Below are 27,855 nucleotides of genomic sequence, written 5' to 3'. Positions count from 1 at the left end.
GGGGGTGAGGACGTTGCTTGTTTAATGTGCGATACAAAAGGCAAGTCTCCCAGTTTACATGGAATAATCAGCATGAGCCCTGGGCCTAGCACGCTCCTCCCCTGCCACGTCTGCACAGGGCCGCATGCACTGTTTGTTTAAAGTGTTCTCCCCTTTCTCTCAGAGACACTCTCCTCTCCCCCCTCCCCCCAATCCACAGCAGGAACAAGGGGAGCCTTAGTTGGACATCATGGGGGGAGTTAAGTCAGGGGGAGGGGGAGGACAGGGACTAAAGGAGATCAAAGAATCAAAGCAATTCACCTCAAAGCATTTGCTGAAGGCACATTCGCCCCTTTGCCCCCCTTTCCAGAGCTGGATTGCACGCACCCCTCCACCCTCGGATTTGGTACCGTTTGCAGCCCAATCCCCATCTCCAGCCATGAGATTCGGTACCTGGACTACCTATGACAAAAATCACATCGCCCCTGGGTGGGGTTCTGGGGCCACAAGGGGCGTGTTGCATATATGTGCTTGTGCGATAGGGAAACGAATACTAGAGGCCTCCCTGCTGTCAGTGCTCTCCCCATAAGAATCACTCCCCACCCCTGCACCTTCCACTGCAGCAGAGGATGGGCAGCGCTCAGCTTTGAGAGCAGCATGGAGGGAGGGGACCCACTCTGGAGAGCAGCCTAGAACAGAGCGCCCCAGCTGGACGTGGGAGAGACAGCCCGTCAAAGGGAGCAGCCGAGCAGGAAAGACCCCAGACCCAGACAGCTCCCGGTTCTCAGGAGGGGTTACAGTGATTTCACTGGAAAGAAGGGTGGGGAGAGCCCTCCGCTTGCCCCCATCACAATAAGATACCCCAGGGCCCCCAGACTCATCTGGCGACATCTCCAGCAGCTTCACCAGCACCCTTCACAGGCCTACTCCGTGATGTCCCCAAAACACAGCAATGATTAACTTAACCCCAAAGCAGCCTAAAATTGGTAAGGGGGGGGAGCAGTGAGAGGAGAGCAATGGGGGTGTAGAGCCCTTCCTCTCCCAGCCCCTGGCAGGAATGGAGCACCACAGTGTGTCCGCTTGCTCCACAGCACACCAGTCCATAGGGCTCATAAGGCAAACATAGTGTCATCTTCCTTCTCCTGCTTCCGGTGTGGACTGGAGGCGGCAGGTGGCCCTGCTCGGGGGCTGGGGAGCGCGGGCAGCTGGTCCGCCACCTTCGCTCGCTCTTCCAGGAACTTGTCGAACTCTGGGGTGGGAAGAGAGAGTTAGAGACGAGGAGGGGGAGGAGGGAGCTGGCTCTGAGAAGGGTTCAGGAGGAAGGAGAGGGGCTGGTGGCTCTTACCTTCGCTGGTGACGCCCTTTGCCTCTTCCGTCTCTTCCCCCTGGGAAAGGAGAAAAAAGGCACATTGGGAAGCAGGCCTGCGCACCCCAGGTGGACATAGTCAGGAGAGCCTTGGTGTCCCCTCCCAGCAGTGTGCCGGGGGCACACTGCACAGCCTTTCCCGGTCCTGTTACCCACCCTCTCCCCTCAGTCAGGAAGTCCTGCTCCAAGGCCCTGGCTGACTTCACCGGGCCAAAGCACACATGTCGAGCTAAGCACGTGCCTCAGTGTTCACAGGATCAGGCTCTAGGAGGTGGTTGGGCACAGTGGCAATCAGGAGAGGTGGGGAGGAGGATGGCAGTGTGGAATGAAAGAGCAGGGGAAGGTCAGTGGGGTGCGTTCTGAGGAAGGGAACATGAGTGAAACCCTTGCCCACATCGACCAGGCCCGCACTGCCACCTGCAAGAGCCTTGGACAGTCATCGCCAACACACAGGGAATTTTGAGCCTTTCCAGGGGCCAAAGGGGAGACACAGTTCATTGCCAGCCCTGAGCAGCAAGTGAAATGCCAAAGGAACCGCCCCTGTTCTGCCCCTCACTTACCACATCAGTGGAGAGCCACTGCTCAATATCCTCCATGAAGCCGGCCTGGGGGACTGGGATCTGGAGAGGAAGGAAGAGAGAGGAATGAAGCAGAGAAAGAAGGATGTTTCTCCAACCTATCCCAGCAGAAACTCTCCCCCTCCCACAAGGTTCAGAGCCCAGCCCCTTGGTGCACTGGCCAATCCCACCACAGCTCTCCCAGACAACATTTTATGTCTTCTCCCTACCCACTGACCTGTCTTCTAGCACGCAGGCCTTTCTGAGGGAGCTGGAGGTTTGAGACTGGTGCCGGGGCACTGGCCCCGACCTATCCCCTTTACAGGGCTCATTCCCCTCTCCAGCACGGCTCGGTCTAGAAGGGCAGCACTGGCTCAAACTCAGCCAGGCTGCTATGTCCATAGCGGTACTTTCCTGGATACCCCTTGCTATCGCTGCAGATTCTGACCCAAAGAGCCTGAGATTTTATCTCCCGTCTGACGCCGTTCCACAGCGTGTGACATCACAGCCCACCGCACTGCAGACAAGGGGACTGCCGCAGGTTTGGCTTCACATCCTTGCTGTAGGGTCAGATATGAGGAAGAGGTGAGCCTGGCAAGGAGGAAGGCCCAGGCCTAACTGTGGCTCGCTGTGGTACATGATGTACCAAGCCAAGCTGTGGAAATGCGTACAGGAGGGGAAACTCCTCAACAGTTAAAGTGGAGATATTTGACTGCTGCCTCCCCCACAGAAGTGGCTCTTTCAGATGTGCTTTTGCCATTGGCCAATTCCACTATGGAAGGGGAGAGGGGCCCTTCTTGCGGCTGGAGGTAACTAGTCACCCAACACCAGCCCAAAGCCTCAGATCCTTATCCCAAGAGCAAGCCCCAGGACCAGCTGAGAGAGAAGCAACAGCAGCAGCGGGTTCACCGAGTAGAAACAGGAGGTGGTCATTTGGAGGCCATTGTCCCTTCGTTTCCCAAATTCATGGAAACCTCCACAAGGAACAGCAAAGCCAAGCACAGCGGCATCCTTCTCTTCCCAAGAACAGGTTCCTTCAAACCAGTCCCCAGCCTCTGGACAGATACTGCCGCAGCCCCCCTGGTGTCAAGATGAAGCTCCTTGGGGAGGAGCCATCAGGTAGTTACCACGGTTGGCTGCGATTATGGAGGTTTCAATCTGTCCTGAGTGGGATCCCCAAGGCCAGAGAGAGTAGAGATTTATACAAGCAAACTGGACAGCGTGTGGGGACTCCCCAGACCAGAGGTTTCTATGGGCTAGGCCCTGCTAGGAAGCCTGAAGCCTCAGCCTGAAAGGAGAAGTCCTGGGAGTGTATTGCTGCCCCAGGGACTGAACCTGAGACCTCTGGGTCTAAAAGCACAAGCACAAGCCCTGCTGCTTGAGCTAAAGGAGCAGGCTCAGTAGCTTCAAGGCAGTAGCAGCCTCAAACCAAATGACACGGTCCAGCCACTAGAGGGGGACAACACCACACACTGGGTTAATGTGCACTCCCCAGTCCTGAGAATCAGAGGTCAGCAGCTGTTCAAATCCCAGTGCTCATCATGATGCCCTTTCTTAGGCTGACAGAGATGGAACACCGGACCGGCACACCTATCCAGACCTGGCCCTTTAGCTCAAGCTATAGATGCTCATGCTTTTTGGATCCACAGGTCCTGGGTTCAATCCCTACAGACTTCTCCTGGGGCATGATTACACCAGGTGAGGAGGCACAGCCTCTGGCTTCTTTCCTCTTAGTCTCTACTACCTGCCCAGACCAGGGTCCCCTTCATGAACGCTGGGGTTTGGCCAGGCTCCTCATAGCTCAGCCATTCTCCCATTGCCTGCTGTGCGTGCCCAGACGCTGTGCCAGTTTCACACCCTAGCCCGGCAGCCCCGGCTCTCTTTGCTCTCTGCTGGCTACGCGCCTCCTCACCATTCCTTGCTGCACCATCCAGTTAGTTAGTGGGGCTTCATCAGTGGAAGTGCTAGGTTCCATCTGGTTAAGAGAGAGTCTGCACTGAGAGCTGCTTCCAAGGCGGGAGGTTGAGGAGAGGATGGGAGCAGAGCAAGTCAACCCCTGACCTTCTAGAACTCCAGAAAAGTGGGGAGGGGGAGTCTACAGGACAAAGAAGGAGTCCACCCGGCTTGGGGGCTTGGAGGAGGGGATATGGAGCCTCACACCACTCCAGGACCAAATCCAATCCGACCCCAGGTTAGCAACGCCTGGAAATTACCACCATCATACTGTTTAAGGATTGGCTTGCATGAAATACCTTGGGAGGCTCTGCCCTAATGGACCTCATTGATTGGCACTCCTGTTGGGCAGGGATGATGCGCCCATTACTGGTGGGGTGTGGAAAGCCCCACGGCCACTTACCGCTCCTGTGCTCTGCTGCCGGGCATCTAGGGCTCCAGCCAGCCCTTTGTTTGCTTGGGGGTCTTCGTACTTTACCCTGAAAGAGAGTAGCAGGTAAACATGAACGCATAGAAGCGGCAGGAATATGCAAGGGGGCAAGCTGTGGAGGACTGGTCTCCTAGCGGAATTCATACATATAAATATTCAGGGCTGCTGACCACACCACAGCTTGCTTGCTGCAACCCTTAAGATCTCCCTGAGAGATTTAGAAGATCTCAGATGTGTATAAACCCTGGCTTGTTAGAAACACTACAGGTCCAACCCAAACACTGCAGCAAGATTGTGAGGTACCACAAGAAGGTACTGGGACATTACTGTGTGATGGCTGTGCCACCATCTTGGCCAACACCAAGGATGAAACCAGGGACCTCCAGAGTTAGAAGCTAGAGCTGGAGCTGAAGAGCCAGCCCGAGATCTGGAACAGACTGACATCCTCTCTGGACTGGGCACAGAGGGGAACACAATGCACACCGACCAGTGGGTTACAATGGCTGTACAAGGGCCCACAGCCAAACAAAAACCTTCACCGACACAAGCACACTTCACCCACCTCACCCCTCCCCACGCAAACACGTCCCCTAAAAAGACCCCACCCATCACACCCTCACTGAACCCACTGGCGGCTGAGATTCCACAGCCTGTGTAATGCATCATGTCAGACCCGATGAGCAGAACGGTCCCTTCTGGCCTTAACACCTATGAATGTCCAAATACAATGACCTCTCCACACACAAACACATTTCACCCGAGATCTCTCTCTCTCTCTCTCGCTCACAGACACATACCACCTATCTGCCTCCTCCTCTATGTTGCTCTCTCTCAAGCTGCTTGCAGTCCCCATCGGATCAGTGCAGGCCAGGGACACTAGCTCCTATGCCAGGAGAATGCAGCTACCTTGGATGACCTCCCAGCGCTGGATGCCTGCGAACTGGGGCGCTCCTGTCATTTAGCCGCTCTCATTGGAGGGCAGGGGCTTGGGCCACTTGCGCTCAAACTTTTCGAAGAAGTTCTTGTCGGTGAAGGGCCCGCTGTGGACGATGGCGTTGAGGATGAAGTAGAGCGCCGCCACCATGCCACTGATGAGGAAGAAGGGCAGGAAGGGCTTGAGGTGCTTCCAGAACTGCTGCACCCAGGTACTCATGAGTCACGGGGCTGGGGGAGATGCCCCGGCCCCGTTGCTGGGATCTCCTGCAGAGGCGCCCTGGTCCGACAGCAGCGGGGGAGCAGCTCAGCACAGAGAGAGGGAGATGCAGGGCTGGTGGCATAGGAAGCCTGAGTCAGCGAGTGCAGAGGCTGGCTGGCAGGAGAGCAAGCGCAGGAGCGGCGAGGGCCGGCTGAAGGGGGTGGCAAGGAATAAATAGAAGATGCCTCGTTTTTGGAACGATCACAAGTCCCTGTCCCTGAAGGATCGGGTTATGCTGGCGAGGGTACGCTTCCATTCCTGCCCAGCCCCTAGACGGCCGCCCAGCACAGTGGGGGAAGGGAGCGCACTGAGCACGCGCCAAGAGGTCAGGTTTCATTACAAAATCAGGTGCTGTTGGCTACGATGCTCCTGCCCCATCCTGCCTCTGTCCATGCAGCTCCACTGCATCCCAGCTCTCAGCAGATGGCCCATCGAAGGCACCCTGCCCACAGCACATCATGTGTACAACCTGTGCACCCTTGTCCTCACATGGTTGCTTTCAGGTTATAGCCCAACCACTGCTTGGCACAAGTGACAGGGATTCAGATCCCAGGGTTAAACCTGTCAGTGCTAAGCGCCGTGCCAGGTACGTCCAGGAAACATCCAGGGACCCAGCTGAGTTTGCATGGGTGTCTGTATTCAAGCACAGCCCCCACAGTAACACGCGTCCCAGCAGCAGCAGAGAGAGCTAGTTACCAAGCCGAATTGCTTCCTGGATAGACCCAGGAACCAGGCTTTCTGTGACAGAACTGCACATTTTCATGTCCACTTGCTAAGCTCTGCAGGTGGAACTGGCTTAGCAGAAGAGGCCGTTGGTGTTTGGACTCCAGTCCAGTCAGCACTGGCCACCAGTAGAAACAGGCAGGGAGTTGAACCGAACCCGAAAACCGGTTCAAAGAAGTGTTTTGAGTGAACTGCAACGAACCCTGACCTGAAACCCGCTCAGTCACATTGAACCCGAACTGGAATTGAAACCCAAAAACCAAAACCTGGTAACTGGTTCAAAATAACAGGTTCAATAATCAGAGGGAGCATTGGGGAGGGGAATGGGGGAGAAGGGTACTGAGCAAGGGTTTGTCTTGGCTGCACTCTTAAAGGGAGGGGGAGAGACTACACTTCCCAGGAAGCCATAGGAAGAGATCAGCCGAGAGGGAGGATGGGGAGAGAGAGTTGGGATTGGTAGTTCTCTTGGCTGTTGTGCCCAGGTAGAGGACTGCCCATGGAAGGGAACTACAACTCCCAAAACACCTCCCTCCCCTCTCTGTCTTCTCCTTCTTCCTTCTTGTTCTTGCTACAGGAGGCAGTGTAGATAGGGCATTTTCTGGGCTGACATTCAGTTTGTCACCTCAGCGGTGAAATAAGACCGAGTTCTGGAGGATGTTGTACTAGTGCGTGCAAATAACTTCTTTAAAAAAAATCAATCATTTTTCTACAGAGAAAGAAATATGTATCATTGTATTCTTTTGCTAGGCGCTACAAAGCCAACATAAGAGTGCGTGACCTTAATCCGCAGGAATGTATTTGAATCGGTTCAAACAGGTTCAATGTGGTTGAACCGGTTACTGAATCATCATTCTAAGTTGGTGCCTGAACTGGAGCCAAACTGGACCAGGGGTGCCAGAATCGCGGCAGGGGCCATGCCCCTCCCCCCCTTTTTACCATCTGTAAGGATGAACGAGGGAGGAGGGTGGAGAGGAACGAGGGGGGGCAGGGTCTTGGAGGGAAGAGGTGGTGCAAGGGCGGGGCCTTGGGAAGAAGGGGCAGGTCCTTGAGGGTGGCATGGGGGCGGCGTCATGGTTCAGGCACCTGAGGCCTCCCACTTTTAGGGTGCTTCCGCCACGCCTGAACTGGAGAGTTAGGAAATATTGATGAACATGAACCAGAAACGAACCAGAATTTTTAACGGTTTGACTCCCTGGAAACAGGACACCAGGCTAGATGGATCAAGGCTCTAAACCTGTACAGCAGGGTGTGAGATTCCACAGAGTATTGCCCACCTAGTGGGGTGATTTGTATTCCCAACCCAGAGCTCTGCTCCTCATCAGCAACACTCCTATATCGACCAGCTCCACTCAAGGGGTTAATAAACTCCACCTCACTTGGCTAAAGCTGCTAAGAATCAATCAGCTAAAGCTGTAAGTTATATTCCCAGAAGCCGTGTGAGAGGCAGACTGGGCAGGGGAAGGATCAATCCCAAAGACAACCTGGGTCTGTTGCAAGGAACACAGGATGGTACAATGCGCTCCTGTGGGTTAAGGCCTGGGAGCTCATGGTTTTAAAACTTGAAGCACAGGCACCAGAACCAAGATGAACCAAAGAGCGTGGCTCTTTGTCCCCCTCTAGTGGCTAGTCCGAGACAGACACTGAGACACAGAAGCTGGGCTCTTTAGCTGAAGTTGCAATAGTGTACCTAGTGCTTACACAGCGCTTTTCATCAGCAGATCTCAAAGCACTTGACAAAGGAGGGCAGTGAAATCATCCCTTCCTCTTTTACAGCTGGGGAAACTGAGGCACAGAAAGGGGAAGTGACTTATCCAAGGCCATCAAGCAGGCCAGTGGCAGAGCTAGGAATAAAACCCAAGTCTCCTGAGTCCCAGTCCAATACTCTATCTATTAGGTCACATTGCCACCCACTAAGTGCTCATGGTTTGGGATCTAGAGGTCCCAAGTTCAATCCCCATTGCTGCCAGCCCACCCAGGGCATTGTGTTACACAAAAATTCGGACAGCACCAAGGAGGCACAACCACTCCAGTCCTATATATCCATCCCTTATTGCCCAGCCCAGCAACCCTCTCTGTGACCAAAAGGCAAGTGACATACAGACAGTCCTTCTCCCATCCCCGGGCAGGGCGTAGCAAAGACCTTAGGGGAAACAGCTAAGAGCAAAGTGATGAGAGCAGAAACCCTGCCCCACAATAGTACATGGAAAGAGCTAGCTCCCTCCTCAGCCTCAGGACTCTCAGGAATGATTAGCAGCTGGGAACCCAGGACCCCCAGCTCAGGTGATCCTTCTCCTCCCCGTACCCTGCAATCAAACACCCTCAGAGAACACGAAGGGGAGCAGAAAACAGGTGCCGCCACTCACTCTTTGCGCTGCTCAGCCAGCGAGCTGCCCCGTGTCAATGCGAACATGTCAAACTCTTCCTCCAGTTTGCCGGAGCTGTTTAGGGACTGCAGCCCTGCACTGACGCTGCCGGAGCCCAGATCTGCGGGGGCAACAGGGGGGCAAGGTATATACACAGCACAAGGGAAACACCACAAGACAGAGAGTGGGGGCTTGTGCAGCTGGTTTGAAAGCCTGACGCTAATTAAAAGAGGTCCAACGTCTGCTTCGGGGCCCCCTTCCTCTCCTTCTGGGCAGTGGCTGCAGGGGAAAATCCATCTCTATGGCTATTCAGTGGATGCATTGGCAGTTCAGACAAGGACCCCTCAAGAGCACCAGGTTCACCAGCTTATTGCATTGATTCCCGGGCAATGCCCCTTTAAGACAGCGAGGACAAGGTGAGTCACACCCTAATAATTACAAACAATGCATCTGATTTCCCTCACGCCTCCTGTCTCCAGAGCACTGTACAAACATTAGCCAATTGATGACCCCGCGGCCCTCCCTGAGGAGCTCCACACCCAGGAGGGGTCACTGCTTGGATACTTACTTATTCCAGCCAGCTGAGAGGAGAGGCTGTTGGCAGCTTCAGGCGGCTTGTCTATCAGAGGAGCACTGGGCCCCGTATTGATCCAACTGTTTTCCACCTCAATTGGGACCTTCGGGGAAAGAGGAGAGTTATTTTCTACTCCTGCAGCCTGGGTTTAGCCCTCACTGATCCCTGCCCATTCCGCTTACCACATGCATCTGAGAGGGAGGCCCTCCTCAGCAAGAGAGGTAGGCCACAGGGCCTCCTCACTGCTCCTTGCAGGGAGTGGGCTCTGAATGGTGTCAAAGCAAATTTTCCCTAGATCAACATCCTCCCGTCTCTCCTAGATGCCAGCAGGTCAGGTGCTAGCTCAGAGGCCATAACAGTGCTGATACTGGCGCGTCTTATCCTTTTCTATCTGGGGACCTGCCCCTTGCTGAGCAATACATGACGAGTGCGGTGGTTGCTACCCCGACACCCGTCTGCCGTCGGTCCAGGGGTCACAACCTCCAGGTTGAGAGACCACACTGGATACCCACATCACTGCCCGCTCTCGATGAGACGTTGGGATTGGGAATGAAACGTTCTCCCACATGCCAGTGCAGGCCAAGCCAATGCAGCAGACCAGCTGGGTTTCAGAGCAGTGCTTACAGCTTGTGAGGAAGGCACAGCAATTCTCCCTCCACCCAACCCAAAACAGCAGGGCGTGGAGGATGCAAACCAGACTTCAGTACATTCCTATCTGCAAGATGCCCAGAAACCTGCATGGGAAGGGAGTTCAGAGTTACCTTAATGGGCTGGCCAGCCCGGAGCCGCTCGAACCTGCAAGGGAGGGGTGAAATGAGACGACTTTCTATGGCAAGAGCTTTCATGGCTGCCAAGCATTTCAAGTAATTATTCACCCTGATCCTTCTGGCTTAACCCCTCACCCCAAGGGCTGGCTCGGCCTGCCCCATCACACCTGGAGGAAGGAGGGACCCCCGTTTGGGGCCGGAGTCTGACCCAAGGTAACAGACCCTGGAGGAAATCCAAAGGGGGCGTGTCCTGGGGGATGGCACAGGGAAGTGTCTAATGCCCCCCTGGAAGTATTCCCACCCCAGTTGACCCAGGAGTAGCTTTTTTTTTTTTTTTCCCCTGCTGGGAGGGGGGGGGGGAATCCCCTTGCTTCCTCCCAGGATTCATTCAATTCTCCTACTAGAATTACAGGAGGGGCTGGTGGAATGTCGGAGTGCGGCCAATGCCTCTGCACATGTTAGAGATCTGGGTATCTACCCTCTCTGTTCTGCTCAGCAGCCTCGTGACTTGGGGGCCTGCTCTGAAGCCTTCCTATGTAGCCTGAAGGCAGCTCCTTCCTCCTGTCTGCCCCTTCAGGGCTGGGCTGCAGAGATCTCTTTATGTCTCATCAATAACTACACAAAGGCCGGCATCAGAAAGGGCCAGAGATGAACCAGCACGAGTTGGAGCAGAGAGACCCTGCATTTTCTTGAGTAGAGGGAAGATGGTGGACCCGAGTTGATAGGCCTTGCCGGTTACATTCACGGAAAGACGGAGACAGTACATGGGGCAGAATGGGAGCTGCCATGGGAGAACGAGCCGGTGGCTTGTTCCTTGGGAAAGAGCTGGGCTGCTGTGTGAGAGGCAGGGAGGGAGAGGACGATGGTGCGGGGCTTCAGGGGTACCGTTCGTAGCGCAGGAACACGTTGTTAAGGTTGTCGTTGACGATGAGCAGCTCCTCCGTTAGCTGTTCGTGGAGGATGCGGGGGATCAGCTCCAGCACACGCTGCTGCATTGCTTTACACGTTCGGTTCAGTTCCTGCCCACGGTAAGAAGAAGGCACCACAACGATCAGGCCAAGGACACGGGGTAGCCTGAGAGTTCCCAGCGTTGGGGGGTCTGGGTTTAATAGTCAAAGACTAATGAAAGCCAAGCCCATGGATACTAGCGTGAGGGGCTCTTACGGTTACTGGCCTGGTTGGGTCTCCCAGCTGGGGAAAGCTAAACCTGGGCTCCTGGATAAGTAGAAACACTCATTTTCCCAGTCAGAAATAGACAGTCAACCCCCTTGGGAGACTATTCCGTGGCCTAACAGCTCCCACTGGTGGGCAACTTTTCCTTACAGTTCAGACTAAATTTTCCCCTTTCTTAATTTCATTCTGTCACTCCTCACTATACTCCATGAGAGCCCACCCTAAATAATTCTCTCTGTAACATGCCCAGCCCCCTCGCAGCTAAGTGCAATTTCTCTCCCTGCAGGGCACGAACATCACTGAGTTCGCTGAGCCATCACTTCGCCGAGCTCTCCGTATTTCTCTCTCCTCCCCTGACATCTGCTGGACATTCCTTACCTGAAGGAGTTCAAGGTCAGAGGGCTCAGCCTGTCCAGGCACCAGCTCTGTCAGCATCTCGGACATCACCTTCACGTTCCCGTTCACCACTTCCAGCTCGCTGCGCAGCTTCCCAATCTGCCAAGGCAAGAGGAAAGTGCTGACCAGGATCTGACTGCCCACAGCCTGGGCTAAGGAAGGCTACAGGGTTAAGGGCTAAGAGAACTGCTACTGCTGCAGACTCGACTCTGACTCTTTGGTTACAGTCTCAGGAGCTCTACCAGCTGGGAATTTTCTAGGCCCTCTAGTTACCATCTCACGGGGCTCCATTTGCTGGAGATAGAACTCAGGCCACCACCAATACCTTCCACCAGGCCGTGTTCCTGCATTTTATGGGTTGGCACAAGCTGCTATTATGATCCAGGTCCCCCTTCACAGCCACTCAGAGAGTCTCACTTGCAAAATGAACAGCGCAGGAGAACAAAATAAACCTCAGTCTGAGCCTGTGCTGAGTGCCAGAGGCAGCTAATGAGCCTCAGAAGAGTAGTTCGTTCACCTCCCATTAGTGCAAGGGCACTAAGTCCGCTAGAAGCTGGAGAATTCCTTCCTTCTAGGGAAAGGGGGTGAGAATCTGATGTCATGTTGAGTCCGTGGGAGTGTGGAGGGAGCAGGGACAGGGAAAGGGGTGGAATCACTGGCTTCCAGACACTTCCTCCCCGGGCCAGAGCTGACAGCCAGGAGAGTCATTCATACACGTGGAGGAAAATCAGCTGGGAGTGGGGCAAAGAGAGATGAAAATGAGGTACTGGTTGAGCAAACTGTTGCCATGATGAGACGTTGAGGAAATGGAAGCCAGGAACCTGTTCTTGTAAAATCTGTGTGTCTCAGCACCACTCCTCATCTGCATGGTTGTGCATCAGCAGACTCCATCTCCATTCTATGCTCATCCTGGGTGGATTGCTTTGGGATGTCACTGCTCTGTGTTGGTGACATCATGGCTTGGCACCAGGGAGTGACTGAGTCCCTAGGGCGTTCTAGAGTGGCAGCACTGTCCGGAGGAAGAGGGAGCCTAGGGGCAGCAGTGATGAAACAAAGAGCTTCAAAGCGAGGGGAAGTGGCAGCAGCAGCAACACTGGGCCTGCGTTCTGCTTACCTGCTCTGGTGTGGGTGTGATGGGGGTGTCGCTGGAGGCACCTGGCCCCCCTGGCAAGGAGACAGGGTGCAGGATGGAGTCTACTCCCTGAGGGGAGTCGCCAGCAGGCGAGTTCTGTTCGGACGGAGAGTCGGAGCCATACACAGTCTAGAGAGAGAGAAAACCAAGCACAGTGCAAGAGAGAGAGGAATCAGACAGCTCACAGGCGAGAGGACACAGCCACTAAGGAATGTTTATACCAACTCACTGTCTGTTTCCGACAGCTCTGTCTGCTTCTCCTTGCCATACCTTCCACAGCCCCTGTGTGCCCCTCACCACTCCACTCCCATGGCTTGTGGGCTCCGGGCACAGCCCCTTCCCACCCCCACAGGGCCCCACAAGTAGGCTGCAATCAGAGACTCTTACTCCTAAGGTGAGCTCTGTGGGGTGGCTGCAGTCACAGCCCCATGCCCCAGCCCCGCCCCCATATGGCAGCAGCCATATCCCCTCCCCTCAGAGGCCCCCGCTTACCCTCTGTGGTGTGTGGATGGGTGACAGCATATCCAGATCAGTCATGGGGAACTCCAGGCCTTTCCTCCTCAGGTCTTCGTAGACAGCTACGACGCCTGTCAGGTCTGGTGAGCTGCGGAATGCGTCTGCCCAGGACTGGGGAGAGAAGCAGACGCGCATCCCATGACCAGTTAAAGCATGCACCCTTCTACACAAGCACCTAAGGAAAACATAACCCAGGTCGGGGCCTATGCTCTGGAGATGAGTGCTTGGCACTGCCATGCCAGAGATCCACATCCCATTCTCGGCTCCAGGGGCTGGAAGTGCTGCGGGGGTAAGGCCTGGTGTCCTAGAAGCTGTTATTCAGCACAGCATTGTGGGATAGCCTGGTTCCTCGCTCCCCTACTGACCAGCATCTTGCCAAGTGCTTTGGAGGGAGGAGAGAGAGGGGCCCTGCCAGCACTCAGACTTGCCGACTCCTTCCATCCCTCACTTACCTGTATGAGAGTCAGCACCTTGTCGTGCACTATGGTGGGTGGGTTGTTCTTGGGGAGGATGATTCTCACCAGGACGCTTTCCACAAAATCTTGGCTGGCCACGAGAACGTGGAAGCGGTGGCCACAGTTTTTAACGCATGTCTCCAGAACCTGCGGAGTCACAGGGGTTAGGTTAGAGGCCCCTCCATCCTGACCGGTTTGCCTCGCTCCTCCAACCAGAGGGATTTGAGTCCCCACCTTTCAGTCTGAAGGGAGGGGTTAGCGCTTCCACGACATGGCCTCCAGGTGTCTGGAGATGGAATGTCCATAGGGTAGAGGTGTGAGAAATGGCAGGGAGGTGGCGGGGGGAGGGAGGGACCCTTCAGCCTGGTGGGATCCTCATAACTGCTGGCTAGCTCAGCTTCCTAGCTGAAGAGTGTGGAGTGGCTTTACCTGAGCCGATTCGGGATCAGCTGGCACACAGGGCTCTAAAAGGGAAACCCCACATGATGGTATCCCTCATCGCACTTGAAGTAAAGCCTATCAGATTTGCCACATGCCCGTGTGTTGGGAGCCCTGGCTCATACAGGAACCCCAGCCTTCCCTACACAGACAGCAGGAATCACATGGTGCCACTCACTCTGCAGCTCCCAAGATGCAAGCGTCCCTGCTGTACCATTCTCTTGACTCCACATCCCAGACTCCCTTTACAGTGCCATCCCACACCTTAGTTCAAGCCTCCTTGTCCCCACTCCCCGACCGTGAATACCACTCCCCTAGACAACTCCATATCCTCCGTCTTATTTGGTTCCAACCATGACCAATGGAGCTGTACTGTGGTAACCCCTGGAGATGGCAAGGGCCAGAGGCAGAGCAACCCAAGGACCTAGCCTCACAGCAGGGTTCATGGAGCTGAGAAAGGGATCACACCACTCACTGTCAAAGCCAGCATGACCTCATGGAAGTTCTTATTTCCTACGATCCTCTTCTTTATGGCTCGGAAGGCATCTTTGGGCCTGGAGAAAGATTACACAGAGGGCTGGACTGGCTGAAGATACACAAAACAACATGGCTGACAGTTTCCAGGGACTTGCAGCGAGGGTTGCAATCAGCTGACGATTTGCCCCCAGGCTTTTGGGGTGGCCCAAAGCAACAACAAGTGAGTTGGCTCCCTGTGGTGGCTCTGCCTTGGGAGTAGTCATCAACACTAGCAAGTTCCATTTCCTGGAACCACGGGCACTTGTGCTGACACCATCGACAATCCACTGTGTGCAGTACGAGGCAGAAAGAGCGAGAAAGAGCAGACAAAAGGAGCTGCACTAGGAATGTGTCATTCCTGGATTCACCAGCTGGGACTGAGCAAAATCCTGTGCCAGAAGGGGGAAGTTCCACTTCTACCCAGAAATGTTATCCCGAAACCTTAGGAAACGGGCCACTGATGGAACGAACTTCCAGCTGCAATGCAGGGAAGATGCAGTGGCAGTGTCATTTCGGAGGGGGAAGAGAGACAAGCGGTAACTGAGCTGGTGCCTTTCAAACTTTCTCGGTCAGGATGAAAGCGCTGTGGCACAAGTGCACTGTAATACTGCATGAGGACAGGGTGATGGACTGACGTACGCTGGCAGAGCCTACCGAGACTGGAGTCAAGGCTGTAATAGCAGCTGGTGCCGAAGGGTCGGAATAAAGTGCATTGGCAGGGCTGTGGGGGAGTCTCCCAGGATGGGAGTAAAAGGGTGTGCTGCAGATCAGAACTGAGGTGCATTGGCTGAGCTGTCTGGGCCCAGAGCTGGAACAGCAAGGGGACTGCAGGTTAGGCCTCAGGGAGAACAGACCAGGGAGTGTGTGTGAGTGAGTCAAGTATCAGAGGGGTAGCCGTGTTAGTCTGGATCTGTAAAAAGCGACAGAGTCCTGTGGCACCTTATAGACTAACAGAAGTATTGGAGCATGAGCTTTTGTGGGTGAATACCCACTTCATCCCATGCATCTGACCAAGTGGGTATTCACCCACAAAAGCTTATGCTCCAATACTTCTGTTAGTCTATAAGATGCCACAGGACTCTTTGTCGCTGTGTGCAGTGAGGACACCAGGACTGGGACAGAAGAGGTACTGCAGGTCGCTGCTGAGATGCGCTGGCAAAGATGGGTGATTCAGAGAATAAAAAGCTTTGTAACTGGAGACTGGGCCATCCTAGGAGCTCTCACTCCAGTCCCACTCTGCTGTGGGCGGGACAGAGGAAGCAGTGAAGCCCCCGTTTTGGATTTCATGTAGCATCATTCCCATTACATACTGTTCTTAACATCTCTGCAGCCAGAGGGAATGGCCCCTTTGGAGCTCACCAGCAAACCCACTGCGGGTTATTTATAGGGTCCCGAGTTAACATGTCTGGCATTCCCCGGATTTCTGAATGTCTTGCCTCAGGGCTGCTCAGGGGGAGGGGACCTTGGACCTCCCACCCCCTTGCATGGGTCTGACTTACTGTGTGTGAAAATACCTGAGAGCATAACTCCCAGGGATAGAAACAGAGGGCTATAAAGAAGGAATACAACAGAATAAAAGAATTTCAAACTTCGCTGCATCAGAGGGGATGAGAACTGGCTTGAATGGGGTGAAAGTGGGGAACCTGATGGCCCATTTGATAAACTGATCCCCATGCTGGAATTCTGGGGCATAACGAATGAGGCCTTTGGCAGCTGACATTAGCTGGGCTGCCCCTCTAAATCCCTCTACCAAAGCCCAGGGGTGTCCAGTGACCCAGCTTTTTAATCCTACCAACCCATGCTGCCAGGAGATCTGACTGTACAGGGTGTGTGTCTGTGTCTTTTTGGAGGCGCATACACAGCCGACTCTGGGGTTGCATCATGTACACGCACACCGCTTAGTGGGGCCAGCTCCCTTACCCTTCCTCCGTCTCGTTAATGATGTCACAAATCTCCATGTTGAGGGCCCAGTTCTCGCTCTGGAGGGATCCATCGGTAGCTTTCTCTGGGGAAAGGAGAAACAGGACAAGGATAATAAGAATGGCCCTGGTTTGCCTCTGACTATTGCTCAGTAGTCAACTGTGAGGAGTGCGGACACCCAGGAGTGAAAAGCTGCTCTCAAATGGTGGTGGGAGCCAGGCTGCCAAAACGATGCCCCTCCAGGAATCTTAACCAAAAGGAATGTGGCCAGAATAACCCTGTAAAATCCCAACCCAGCCTGGTGAAGGGAGACTGCTGCCCAGTAGGTGGCACTATTGCAAATAGCAATGTTTTTGCTCCAAGTCAGCGTTGCCCCTCCACTTTGTTCACTACCTCGCTGAGCTTCACACTAGGCGGTATCAAGGGCTTGGCTACACTGGAGAGTTGCAGCGCTAGTAGTGGCTTTACAGCGCTGCAACTCACTCACCGTCCACACTTGCAAGGCACATCCAGCGCTGTATCTCCCTGGCTACAGCGCTGGCTGTACTCCACGTCTGCCTGGGGAATAACGACTGCAGCTCTGGTGCTGCAGTGCCAGTGTAAACAGTGATTAATCTTACTACGCTGTAACTGACCTCCAGAATTTTCCCATAATGCTTTTAACTAAAGAACTCTCTTTGTTTTGTTATGATGCCTCTCTGTGTTTTGTTGTGAACTCGGGGCTCCCAGAGCTGCTTATCTAAAAAACAAACACAGCTCCTGTTTGCTGTGAATGAGGCAGGCAGGGGGATGAATGTCCACAGCTAGTGTTTGCTTGAGGAGAGAAACAGCACGGCGGAGGGAGGGGAGGGATGGGGGGAAGGGAGTCCATCGGAGCAGCTGCTTATCTGGTCTGCAGGCTATTTGCATTTAAGAGTGAATGAGGGGTCAGGGAAGTGGTCAGAATTTGCAAGGCAGGGAGCTGACACAGTGTCGGCTCCAAAAATCCACTCTCTCTCTCTCCCCCACACTCCCTGTCATACTCCACCCCACCCCCCTCTTTTGAAAAGCACGTTGCAGCCACTTGAACACTGGGATAGCTGCCCATAATGCACCACTCCCAACACCGCTGCAAATGCTGCAAATGTGGCCACACTGCAGCGCTGGTAGCTGTCAGTGTGGCCACACTCCAGCGCTTTCCCTACACAGCTGTACGAAGACAGCTTTAACTCTCAGCACTGCACACTGCAAGTGTAGCCAAACCCTTAGGGGAAGAGGCTCAGATGGGAAGGCATGGCCAGTGAACTCCAAAATACAGTGACACCGTACTGGGAACACTGCTTGTTCATTTTGAAGCTGCTGCACATCCAGCAAGGGGTAGGGTGACCAGACAGCAAGTGTGAAAAATCGGGGGGGAGGGGGGTGTAATAGGAGCCTATATAAGAAAAAGCCTCAAATATCGGGACTGTCCCTATAAAATCGGAACATCTGGTCACCCTAGCAAGGGGAGTAACACCACGCTGGGCCAGATCCTTCTCTCAATTACTCTGGTTTAACTCTTGCTGTAAGTGAGAGCAGAATCACGGCCCTTGTTTTTATGTAGGCCCGACAAAAAACAAAAGCTGCTTAGTTTTTAAGTTTCTCTTCCTATGAGACCAAAACATCTGGCCCTTTAGAATGTGAGGAGCATGAAGGGAAGTGGGTTCCAGCACCACGTTGGGGCAATTTCAGGCCCACTCTGACTATGACTCCTTTAACTAGGAGTTCCTGAATTTGCCATGATGTTATTCATGGCTAAATCCTGAGCAACAAGCTGCTATTACTCAGAGTTACCAGTGCCTCCACCCTGTAATCAGTCAAGCCTCAGTCCCACCCTGCACCCATTGGTGAGAGGACTCGATAGGCTAGGAACACTGCCAGCCTGCAGAGGGAAAATAAGCACTAACCAGGCAGCTGGGACTCTCTATATAGCGAAATTGAGGGATGGGCATGGGGAGACAAGTAAACACAATATAACTGACGGGCATGCACACACACAGAAGTGCTAGGGACCAGAGAGGATCCTTCCCAACCCCCCCTCCCATCTTTCAGAAGAGCTCAGGGACAGAGTTTCAAATGCTCAGCAGTCACAAGCTGGGCCTGGTTTTTCAAAAGAGCTCAGCCCCATTTAGGCACCTAATTAAAGGCCAGATATTCAAAAGTGCTGAGCACTCAGCATTGTGAGCTCTCCGAAATATTGGGCCCTTTGAATCATGTGGATTCCCCTCTCCCTCCCCTTCAGAAACGGCCCTCTGCAGATCTGTCTTCTCTCCCCATTTCTGACCCAACCATTCTACTATCTTCGGAGCAACAGCTAAAGGTCTTGCTGAAGACTGTAATCCCTTACAATGCATCCCTCCCTACTGCTGGCATTGGAAAGGGGGCAGGGACAAGAAAGAGAAGGTAGGATTAGAGAAGGTCTTTGCTTATCTGAAGCTACTCCTAGATTAAAAAAAAAAAATCCCTGCATTTCCAGATATGATGCCACTAATGCAGGAGTGGGCACACACTCTGCAATGCAGCCCATGGCTACCTTCATTGTGTATATGGCTGTGCATCCCCCAGAGATTACAAATATAGGCAGGCGATTGCCCAGCATAATCTGAACAGGAGTGCAGCTGCAATCTGCTCCATTTAATGCAGCCCTGGAGCACCTGGAAAGGTCTGGCTAGTCTGGTTCCTCCTGCCCCACTGCTATACCCTGAAGGCTCCGAGGCAGATCAGGCGACCCTTTGCTACTTCAAGAATTAATTTAAAAAATGCTGGTCTTTGAGATATCCCCTTTGCCCCCTTCCCCAGTACTCCAGTGGGTACATCCTACCCATTATAAACCTCAGCACAAAATCCAAGACAGCTGCATACTCTGCCACACTGCCTACCAGTCCACCTGAATCGAAGGGCACAAGTAACACCACGCGCACTCTACTGAAAAGGGCGTGTACACAAGCACACCATTCTCCCCCCTCACCAAAAAAACCCAATCACACATTGATGGAGAAAGGGGCCACCTCCCTTGGCACAGGAGGAAGGGCGACCAGATGTTCTATTTTTAAAGGGGCAGTCCCATTTTTGGGGACTTTTTCTTATATAGGCGCCTATTACCCCCCATCCCCTGTCCCGTTTTTTCACAGTTGCTATCTGCTAACCCTAACAGGAGGAGAGGCAGCAGTGGATGGTGCTGCTGGACAATCTTCAGCAGCAGGAGAAACTGGAGGGTGGGGGTGGAAAGAAAGCTGCTCACAATCATCCTGGCTTCCTTTGGATGCAAGAGTCCCTCAACCCTCCTCCCCCCAACCCTGAACAGCTTCTGCAGGCACCTTTCCCCCACTTTCCTAGCCTGATTTCACACAGTGAGCTGTATCACCCCCATGCAAAGAGATCCTTTCAAGGTCTGGAAGGGTATTTACTTTTCAGAAAGGAATGCAAACAAGCCACACAAACTCCTCTGGCTGGCTGTTCCCCTACCCGAAAGAGAGGATTCCAAATAGGTGACATATGTACACAAATGGCCACAACAGAATGCACCAATGGCTCACTAACTCAGGCATCCTATCTGACTGTGGCCAATGACAGGTGGCGCACCTGCTAAAAATGCAGTGCACACACTCAAAAAATCAGAGTAGAGAGCAGTATTTGGGTTAGGGTTGCCTAGTGTCCGGTTTTTGACTGGAAGGCCCGGTTGAAAAGGGAACCTGGCGGCTCCGGTCAGTTAAAAATCCAGTTGGTGGGGCTGGCAGATTCCCTACCTGGTTCTGCACACATCCCGGAAGCAGCAACATGTCCCTCGGCTCCTAGATGCAGGGATGGCTAGGGAGGCTATGCACGCTGCCCCCGCCCAGAGCGCCAGCTCCGCAGCTCCTGTTGGCCAGGAACTGTGGCCAACAGGAGCAGTGGGGGCAGCGCCTATGAGCGGAGGCAGTGTGCATCACGCAGAGCCGCCTGGCCCCTCTACCTAGGAGGCGAGGGACATGTCACAGCTTCTGGAGAGCCCCCTAAGGTAAAGTGTCACCGAGAGCCCAATTCCTGCACCCGCTCCCAAACCCCAATCTTCTGCCCCAGCTCGGAGCCCCCTCCAGAATTCAAACTCCATCACGGAGCCCACCCCCACTCCCTTCCACCCCAACCCCCTGCCTCAGCCCGGAGTCCCCTCTCACATCCTGATTTCTGGCCCCACCCCGGAGCCTGCACCCCCAATCGGAGACCTCACCCCCTCCCGAACCCCAACGCCCTGCCCCGGCCTGGTGAAAATGAGCAAGTGAGTGAGGGTGTGGGAGACCAAGTGACAGAGAGACTGGGGGGATGGAGTGAGTGGGGGGACGACCTTGGAGAGGGGGCGGGGCCTCAGGGCAGGGCAAGGGTAAGGGTGTTCGTTTTTTTGGGATTAGAAAGTTGTCAACCCTAATTCAGGTGCATGGAAAAATATGAGTATGATTGTGAAACAGATCCAAAAACAAAGCACCAGGAACAACCCTATACAGTGTAGGGGCTGGACTAGTTGATCTAACAGGCCTTTTCTGTCTCTAACTTCTATTATCCCATGATGGACTCTTTTAAAACACCTGTTCTCAGCACTGCACATCCAGGCTGCTCCTTGAGACAGCTGGAGTTATTTCCCTTCTCATCCTTCTGGCTCCTATGCAGTAATGGACTGTCTGAGCTCAATAAGAGACTATGGAGTTTTCTCCAAGACAGGAAATCCTCGACTTTACTGCTTTATTGAAGCTTTGGGGGAGAACAAAGTCTGTTTGTTGATCCAGGGCTGGCTCCAGGTTTCCTGCCGCCCCAAGCGGCACGAAAGAAAAAAGCAGCTGCGGCAGCGTGATCGCGCCGCTCCACTCTTCAGCAGCAATTCGGTGGCGGGTCCTTCGCTCCAAGAGGGAGTGAGGGACCCGCTGCCAAATTGCTGCCGAAGACCCGGCCAAAGGTATTGGCCGCCCCAAGCATTTGCTTCTTTAGCTGGTGCCTGGAGCCGGCCCTGTGTTGATCACATGAAGGATCAGAAAGCAGGGCCCTGTTTCATGAGCTGAAATTAGGACATGAGCTGTCTGCACCTCATGAAATCTGACACCTGTGAGCCGGAGTACTGCACAGAACAGTGATAGATTCCTAAGGCAGGAGGCCCAAGAGCCTGAATCTGATTGGCCACTCAACATTCCAAATTGCAGGGGTCATCAGAGAACATCCTATGGCATTCCCAAGAGCCGGAATCTGATGGGCAATAGCACATTCCAAGCTGACTGCATGTCTGCCCCATAGAAACTTCCGAGCCATTTTATTGTGGCAGTTAAGTCTAGCTCCAGATGTTGGGGTTTGTCTTTACCCACTGAACCTTGTGGAACCATATTGCTCTATGGGCTGGTCAAGTTAATCCAGGGTGCCAGGAATTCTGGCATGCTTCAAACCCAAATCATCTACTCTTTGCCCTCAAACAGCAGCTCCAATGCCCAGGCATATATGAGCCAAGAACTGAATCTCATTTTCCTTTTGCCAGCCCTTTAAAATGTTCCTGCTTATTGTGGCTAAGTTATCAAAGCTATTTGTGTTCTAAAGATGGGAGGCAATTCCAGACCTGGCATAAGTAGTACAGTGGAGGTGCACCCGCTCATTCCAAGACTGAATTTGACCTAGGCACTTTATTAATTTGCCAGTCTCTCTCCTCTTCCTTCCCAATCCTGCTGGGGAGAGCATGGTGCTAGATTTGTGATCTCATACAACCATTCCTGTGGCAGCAAAATGTCATGTGGCAAACAAGTCAGAGTACTGGAGAAACTAGAGACAGAAGAGATCAATAAGCCTCCAAGACCTCTGTCTCCTTCCTCCCTCTCTTCAGAATTGAAGAACCTCTCACAAGCCAGCCAGCCAGGACCCAGGAACTCCTCTCCTCACCTCAAAGGCTCCCCAGTAACAACTCAGAGTCTATAATCCCCTCCAGAGCCTCCTCCAATTCATCCTTATGCCTTTTGCCAACATTCCCTATAGTGCTTTGTTCAGTCTAGTTTTAAATGGTTCTGCAAAGTGCTGAGCACTCACAACTCCCACTGACTTCAATTTGAGTGGAGGGTGCTCAGCATTTCATGGGATCATGACCATGGAGATCCAGCAGGTGACATCAGAGACAATGCACCCTCCGTCCGAGTTCTCCCTGACTTCCTGTCCAACTCAGAATCCTGTACAAAATCTCCCTATCAAGACCTGTGCTCTCCCCTCCTGTTAAGAAACCTATGGAATGTGGTACAAGCTCAGGAAAGGCTCCACAATTCAAACTCTATCTGCATTCTTCCCTCAAAGGGAAGGGTTTCCACTTTAGAGAGAGGGGAGGGAGTGCGGTTCAATACCATGTCCAGGCTGAGGATCCACAGAGACACGCTGCTCCAAGCCTGTGGGCAGCTAGGCCTTTACACTTCTCTCCATGCTCCCCTTCCATCAGGCAGCATGGTTTCCTAAGCTGTACTCAGGGGCGGCTCTAGGGATTTTGCCGCCCCAAGCATGGGAGGCAGGCTGCCTCCGGCGGTTTGCCTGTGGAGGGTCCGCCAAAGCCGCAGGACCAGCGGACCCTCCGCAGGCAAGCCGCCAAGGGCAGCCTACCTGCTGCCCCCCCGCGGCTTGCCGCCCCAAGCATGTGCTTGGCGTGCTGGGGCCTGGAGCCGCCCCTGGCTGTACTGCAAATACCTGTTCTGTGCTGGGCTCTTCCATGGGGTGCAGGCCCTGAAGAGGTGTTAACACTTATCTGAGCATTAGCTTTCAGGTACCTGTGTGGTTCTGAGGGGGGCTGCTCTCCAATTCTCTCATCTCTCACCCCCTGAAAGTGCAAGCCCCAAGCCCATGGAGCTGGGATGGAGGGACCTCTAGGAGGTGGGGTGGCTTCACTTCTCTCCTTTCAATGCTTGGAGGGAGCATTTTTCTGGTGTATTATATTTTATTCACCTCTGTACATCACAACAGAGGGCCCCATATCTCCCTGGCCGTTGCCACCCGCTCCCCTCTCTAAAATAAGCTCTTCCTAGTTCTCATCTTTCTTAAATGCTACACTCCTCTATGCCTCCCCACAGGAAGTGGCAGACCTCTCTCCCCAAGCTTCCTCCACCCCCTGGTACAACCAAGCTCTGTTTGTTCTGCATTGTGTTGCAATTTTCTCTAAACTCCAGGTGTCAAGGTCTGGGAGTGTGAGGTATGGGTGATTCCCTGCCCTTTTCTCTAGGGTCTCTGGGGCCTTGTTACACATGGAGAGCTTCCTTGTACTGTTGTGTTTCTCAGGGATTTTCTTGTAGCTCTTAGGGATCACAGAAACCCTCACGTGCAGAAAATCCACAAACTCTGCAGACGGAGTGTTTTTCTGTGGATTGGGAGGTTTCTTTCCTTGGTTAAAGCTCTTATTTTAAAAGGAAGTTTCTGGCCCCCTGGACTGGGAAGGGCCTTCAGGGTATAACAACGTGATAGAGCCTGATCTTGTGGTTAAATCCCAGGATTGGGAGTCAAGAACTGGAGAAACTATTCCTGGCCTGCAACTGACTTACTGCGCAAGTCACCAAGGTTCTCTGACCCTCAGTTTCCCCCAATGAAAAATAACAGGGATATACTGTAAAGTACTGAGATCCTCAGATGGAAGGCACCACAGAAGTGCAAAGTATTTTTATTACTGTGTTCAGTGTTTTTCATTGCAAAGTGTTTTATAGGCTTTACAAACTGGACACCGAGTTGCTTCACTCCCCTAGTCATTTCAGCTGTTGCATTATTATCCTTCTGAGTCTGCAGACTGCCTGAAATAGTAGCACTATTCTGGTCTAGTGCTCAAGACTCATGGGTTCTATACCCAACTTAGCCATTGTCCAGCTGCATGACACTGGGCAAGTCATTGTCTTATGTCTCAGGTTTACTGGTCTGTAAAATGAGGATAATAGCAGGGCTTTGGAGTCGAGCCCGGAGCAGCTCCAGAGCAGTGGAGCTGCAGGTTTTTGCCTGGAGCTAGAGCGGAGCCGGAGCACAGCTCCAAAGCCCTGGATAATAGAACATCACAGGGGCATTGTGAGGCAGTGCTCAAAGGGAAAGAACGTGTTCCCAGTTATAGATGCCAGCTCTTTCCCCATCACCTTTGTAAAACGGTGACCCTCTCCATGCTGGCTTCTTCATCACTGGCTACAACACTCTCACCCCTTTGGGCTCTCCTCACCCCTACGTCTCAAGTACTGCAGACACGAGGCTCTCCTCTGCCATGTCCCCCTCCATCAACAGCCCTGGATACTCTGGCCTCCTCCCTTTGCTGCTGACTTGTTGCCTGGAAACCCCCACTACATCAGAAACAGGAACCCAGGAGAAGTTGGTCATCATCTGGTTACCATTTCAACCAGAACACGAGGCAGGGAAAGAAGTGGAGGCCTGTAGTGTCTAAGGGTGGGTACAGGCAAACCTTACCAAATGTAACATGCAGGATCCATTCACTTCAGGAACCAAGGGTCACTTATTCTAGAGGGGTCCAGGAAAATGCTCCTCCAGAAAATAATTGACAATGCATCTGCCTGCATCTGTCTGTTACAGATTACATGGAATCATCGTAGAAGCGACCCCTTCCCCCACACTGCTGTACCACATACTGTGGACCTGGCTGCTGCCCTCCACTCCAGAGTGTGCCACACTTCAGTAGTGCTCTATTTATATATAGTTTGCACAGTGTTTTGGGCTCTTTGGAATGAACAGCATTTATAGCAACATAAATATGGGACAAATGTTTCAAGATGAAAGACCACAGCACCCTGTCTTTGTGCCTGATGCTAGCTAGCAACATGGGTGTGTGCATGTGTAAATTCCACAACAGACACTCCATTGCACATGCTTCTCTTCCTGAAGAGAGGATGAGAGAACAAGCATATGACAGATGTTAGTCACATTGCTTAAAGCACTACTGGAAGGTGTTCAGATACCACACTGATGAGTGCACCGTAAGAACCCAAACAGAATGGAATGTCATGGGAAATCCAATGGATGATTTTGATAGGCATCAGGGAGAGGGTTTTAGTATGTGTGTGGCTTGTGTGTGTGTGTGTGGGTGGGTGGGTGGGGGGCAGGGAAAAGAAGCGAGAAAAAGATATCCACTCCTTTGCTTTTCAGCTAAGCAAATTTCCCGCCCTCCTCTCCTATGACACCCTGTAGACCCAGCTCTGTGAGAGAGGAAGGGCCAGTTAGGGTGGAAGGAACTAGAAGGCCCCATGGGTGAGAGGAATGTAGGTCTCTGCATGACAGAGGCTTGGTGGTGGTGACGGTTGCCACAGGGATTCCTGTGGTGAATATGTGCTTAAACTGCCCGTCATCAGTATCACAGGTTCAATTAGTGAGTGACTTCTTCAGGCTGTCAAAGAAAGTCTGCAGAAGGTTACGAAGTCTGAAACAAAACATTTTTGAACTGACAGGCAAACAAGGAAAGGACCAGAAACCAAAGACAGGCCTAATTCCCAGGGACACAAGGTTTCCCTGAAATTTTTTTTTTTTAAAATATTACACCACGCAAGCAGGCAGAGTCTGTATACACATTTTTTAAGGAAACTTTGTTAAATGCTTCTTTAAAACTTACGGTGTATCCCTCCCTGCTTTTTTTCCTTGGTCCTTTCTTGTACTTTCTCTCAATTTTCCAATTTCTTGTTCTATCTTTAGTTTCTTATCTTTATATTAGTTTCCTCTCTTTCTTTAGTTAAGCTCAACCAAAAGACTAAGAAGAATGCTGTTCTTCCTAGATTTGCAAGGTCTTGGATTGGACCCTATTCATTCTGAAATTCTTAGAGGTGATGTATGTCTTTGATATCCTGCCTTCCTAAAAACTTGATAGGGCAGGGAATGTGTATTCATTGGGGGGTAAATCCATGGTGCCACAGAAAAGGCCCCAATCCTACAAAAAAACCCAGCTAATCACTAACTCAATTAGTAGAAATCAATACTGTACTAAAACATAATGTGTTTACACTGAATGAGCCTATTCTTCAGCTAGGGAAGATGCCCTAATTAAGAGAGCTCAGTTAAACAGATTAGCAAATACAAACAAAACTTCCTTGTTAGAAATTCCACAGATTTTGCCAAAGCTTCCCGCAGATTTCTATCAATACTGATTACGGGTCTTGTGTGGCAGGGGTGAGAATGATAACTCCATGAGGAGATGGAGGGGAGGTAGGGTGACCAGACAGCAAGTGTGAAAAATCGGGGAGGGGAGAATGGAAGGGAAGAAATAGGAGTATATATAAGAAAAAGACCCAAAAATCGGGACATCTGGTCACCCTAGTGCAAGGAGCCAAGTAAGGAATTAGCCCACAGTGGGGCCAGGTGCATGTAGTTATTACAGGGCCATAAACTTAGAGAAGCATGCACAACCCTTACCCTATTGAGCTGGCTGTGAAGCTGCCATGAGCATGTGTCCTCCCCCCGCAAACTAGCAGGGGCACCACCCCAGGAATTGAACGGGTGAGGGGGGGGGCTTCAAGGGCAGGGAGCAGACATTACAGCTCCCCTCCCGACAACGGGCACCCATGGGCTGTTGCCCAGGTTCCCTTCCGCTACAGACACCTACCCCCCCCCATACCGAAGCGGGGGCGCCCGACTCCGGTGAGCTCCTTCTAGGCCCCACCCAGCACCGCCCACCAGGCAGGCAGCGAGAAGCACCAGGTTTGTTATTGTAGGGTCGCCTGGCCGGCCAGCGGGAGGCCCCACCGAAGCGTGACGCTAGAGACTCGCTCCCAGCCCCTCGCAGGAGCCCTGGCTCTCGCCACCGGGGCCCTTTAAATAAGAAAAATTCCAAGACCCCCGCGCACGGGGATTGGCTGGAAGGAAAACACCGGGGCCCGCCTCCCCGCCCACTTCCTATTGGTCGCTTGTCCAGTCAAACAAATCAGCCTCGCCTCCTTATTGGCCGGAGCCGTGTCAATCCCGCCTTGAGGCCATACGATCCGCCCGGCCGCTCGCGCCTACCAGTGCCCAGCCGCTGTCGCGGCTTCCCAGGGGAGGGGGCTGGGTTGGCGGCGGAGTCCGAGCGGTGGGGCGAAGGGGGCTGAGGGACTCACCGATGCGCTGCCCCACGGGGGAGCTGAAGGGGCTGCCCAGGAGAAACTCCATCGCCGCCGCCGCCGCACTGCCCGGGAATCAGCTGACAGCGCGGGCACCCGTCACGTGACCCCATCTCCCCCCCTCACTCGGGACGGGGTGTGTCTCGCAGCCCCGCCCACGCGTGACGAAAGCAAGCGACGTTCTGTTTTCGAGGGCGTGGCCGCGGGGGGGGGGGCGGGCTGAGTGAGGGGAGGGCCTGTAGCGCTAGCCTCCACAGTGACGTCACACAGCCATGCCCGTGACCTCACATTATGACGTCACAGAGCATGTCATTGTGCTGCAAGGTCACAAGGGGGCTGCAGGCG

General features: G+C 53.2%; 1 protein-coding gene across 1 annotated transcript; it reads right to left on the bottom strand.

Annotated features, from left to right (window-relative positions):
- Window positions 1–27,661, bottom strand: TOM1 (target of myb1 membrane trafficking protein). Its single transcript, XM_039502286.1, has 15 exons — window positions 27,508–27,661; window positions 16,454–16,538; window positions 14,493–14,571; window positions 13,577–13,726; window positions 13,101–13,235; window positions 12,591–12,737; window positions 11,459–11,575; window positions 10,793–10,926; window positions 9,902–9,935; window positions 9,135–9,243; window positions 8,567–8,687; window positions 4,259–4,334; window positions 1,906–1,965; window positions 1,325–1,364; window positions 1–1,228 (listed from the first exon to the last, which is right to left on the bottom strand). The coding sequence occupies exons 1-15, from the start codon at window positions 27,557–27,559 to the stop codon at window positions 1,089–1,091; spliced, it is 1,479 nt and encodes a 492-aa protein (XP_039358220.1). The 5' UTR covers window positions 27,560–27,661; the 3' UTR covers window positions 1–1,088.
- Window positions 27,662–27,855: the final 194 nt, after the last annotated feature.

Source organism: Mauremys reevesii, linkage group 1 (assembly GCF_016161935.1).
Source record: "Mauremys reevesii isolate NIE-2019 linkage group 1, ASM1616193v1, whole genome shotgun sequence".
NCBI lineage: Eukaryota > Metazoa > Chordata > Testudines > Geoemydidae > Mauremys > Mauremys reevesii.
Note: the sequence above shows the minus strand (reverse complement) of the source record. Positions and strands in the feature narration are given on the sequence as shown.

Coding starts and splice junctions, on each gene's coding strand:
- TOM1 (XM_039502286.1), bottom strand. CDS start 27,559: ATGGAGTTTCTCCTGGGCAGCCCCTTCAGCTCCCCCGTGGGGCAGCGC. Junction 16,539..27,507: donor CCCCGTGGGGCAGCGCATCG/GTGAGTCCCTCA, acceptor TCCTTTCCCCAG/AGAAAGCTACCGATGGATCC. Junction 10,927..11,458: donor CTGACCTTGAACTCCTTCAG/GTAAGGAATGTC, acceptor TACCGTGGGCAG/GAACTGAACCGAACGTGTAA.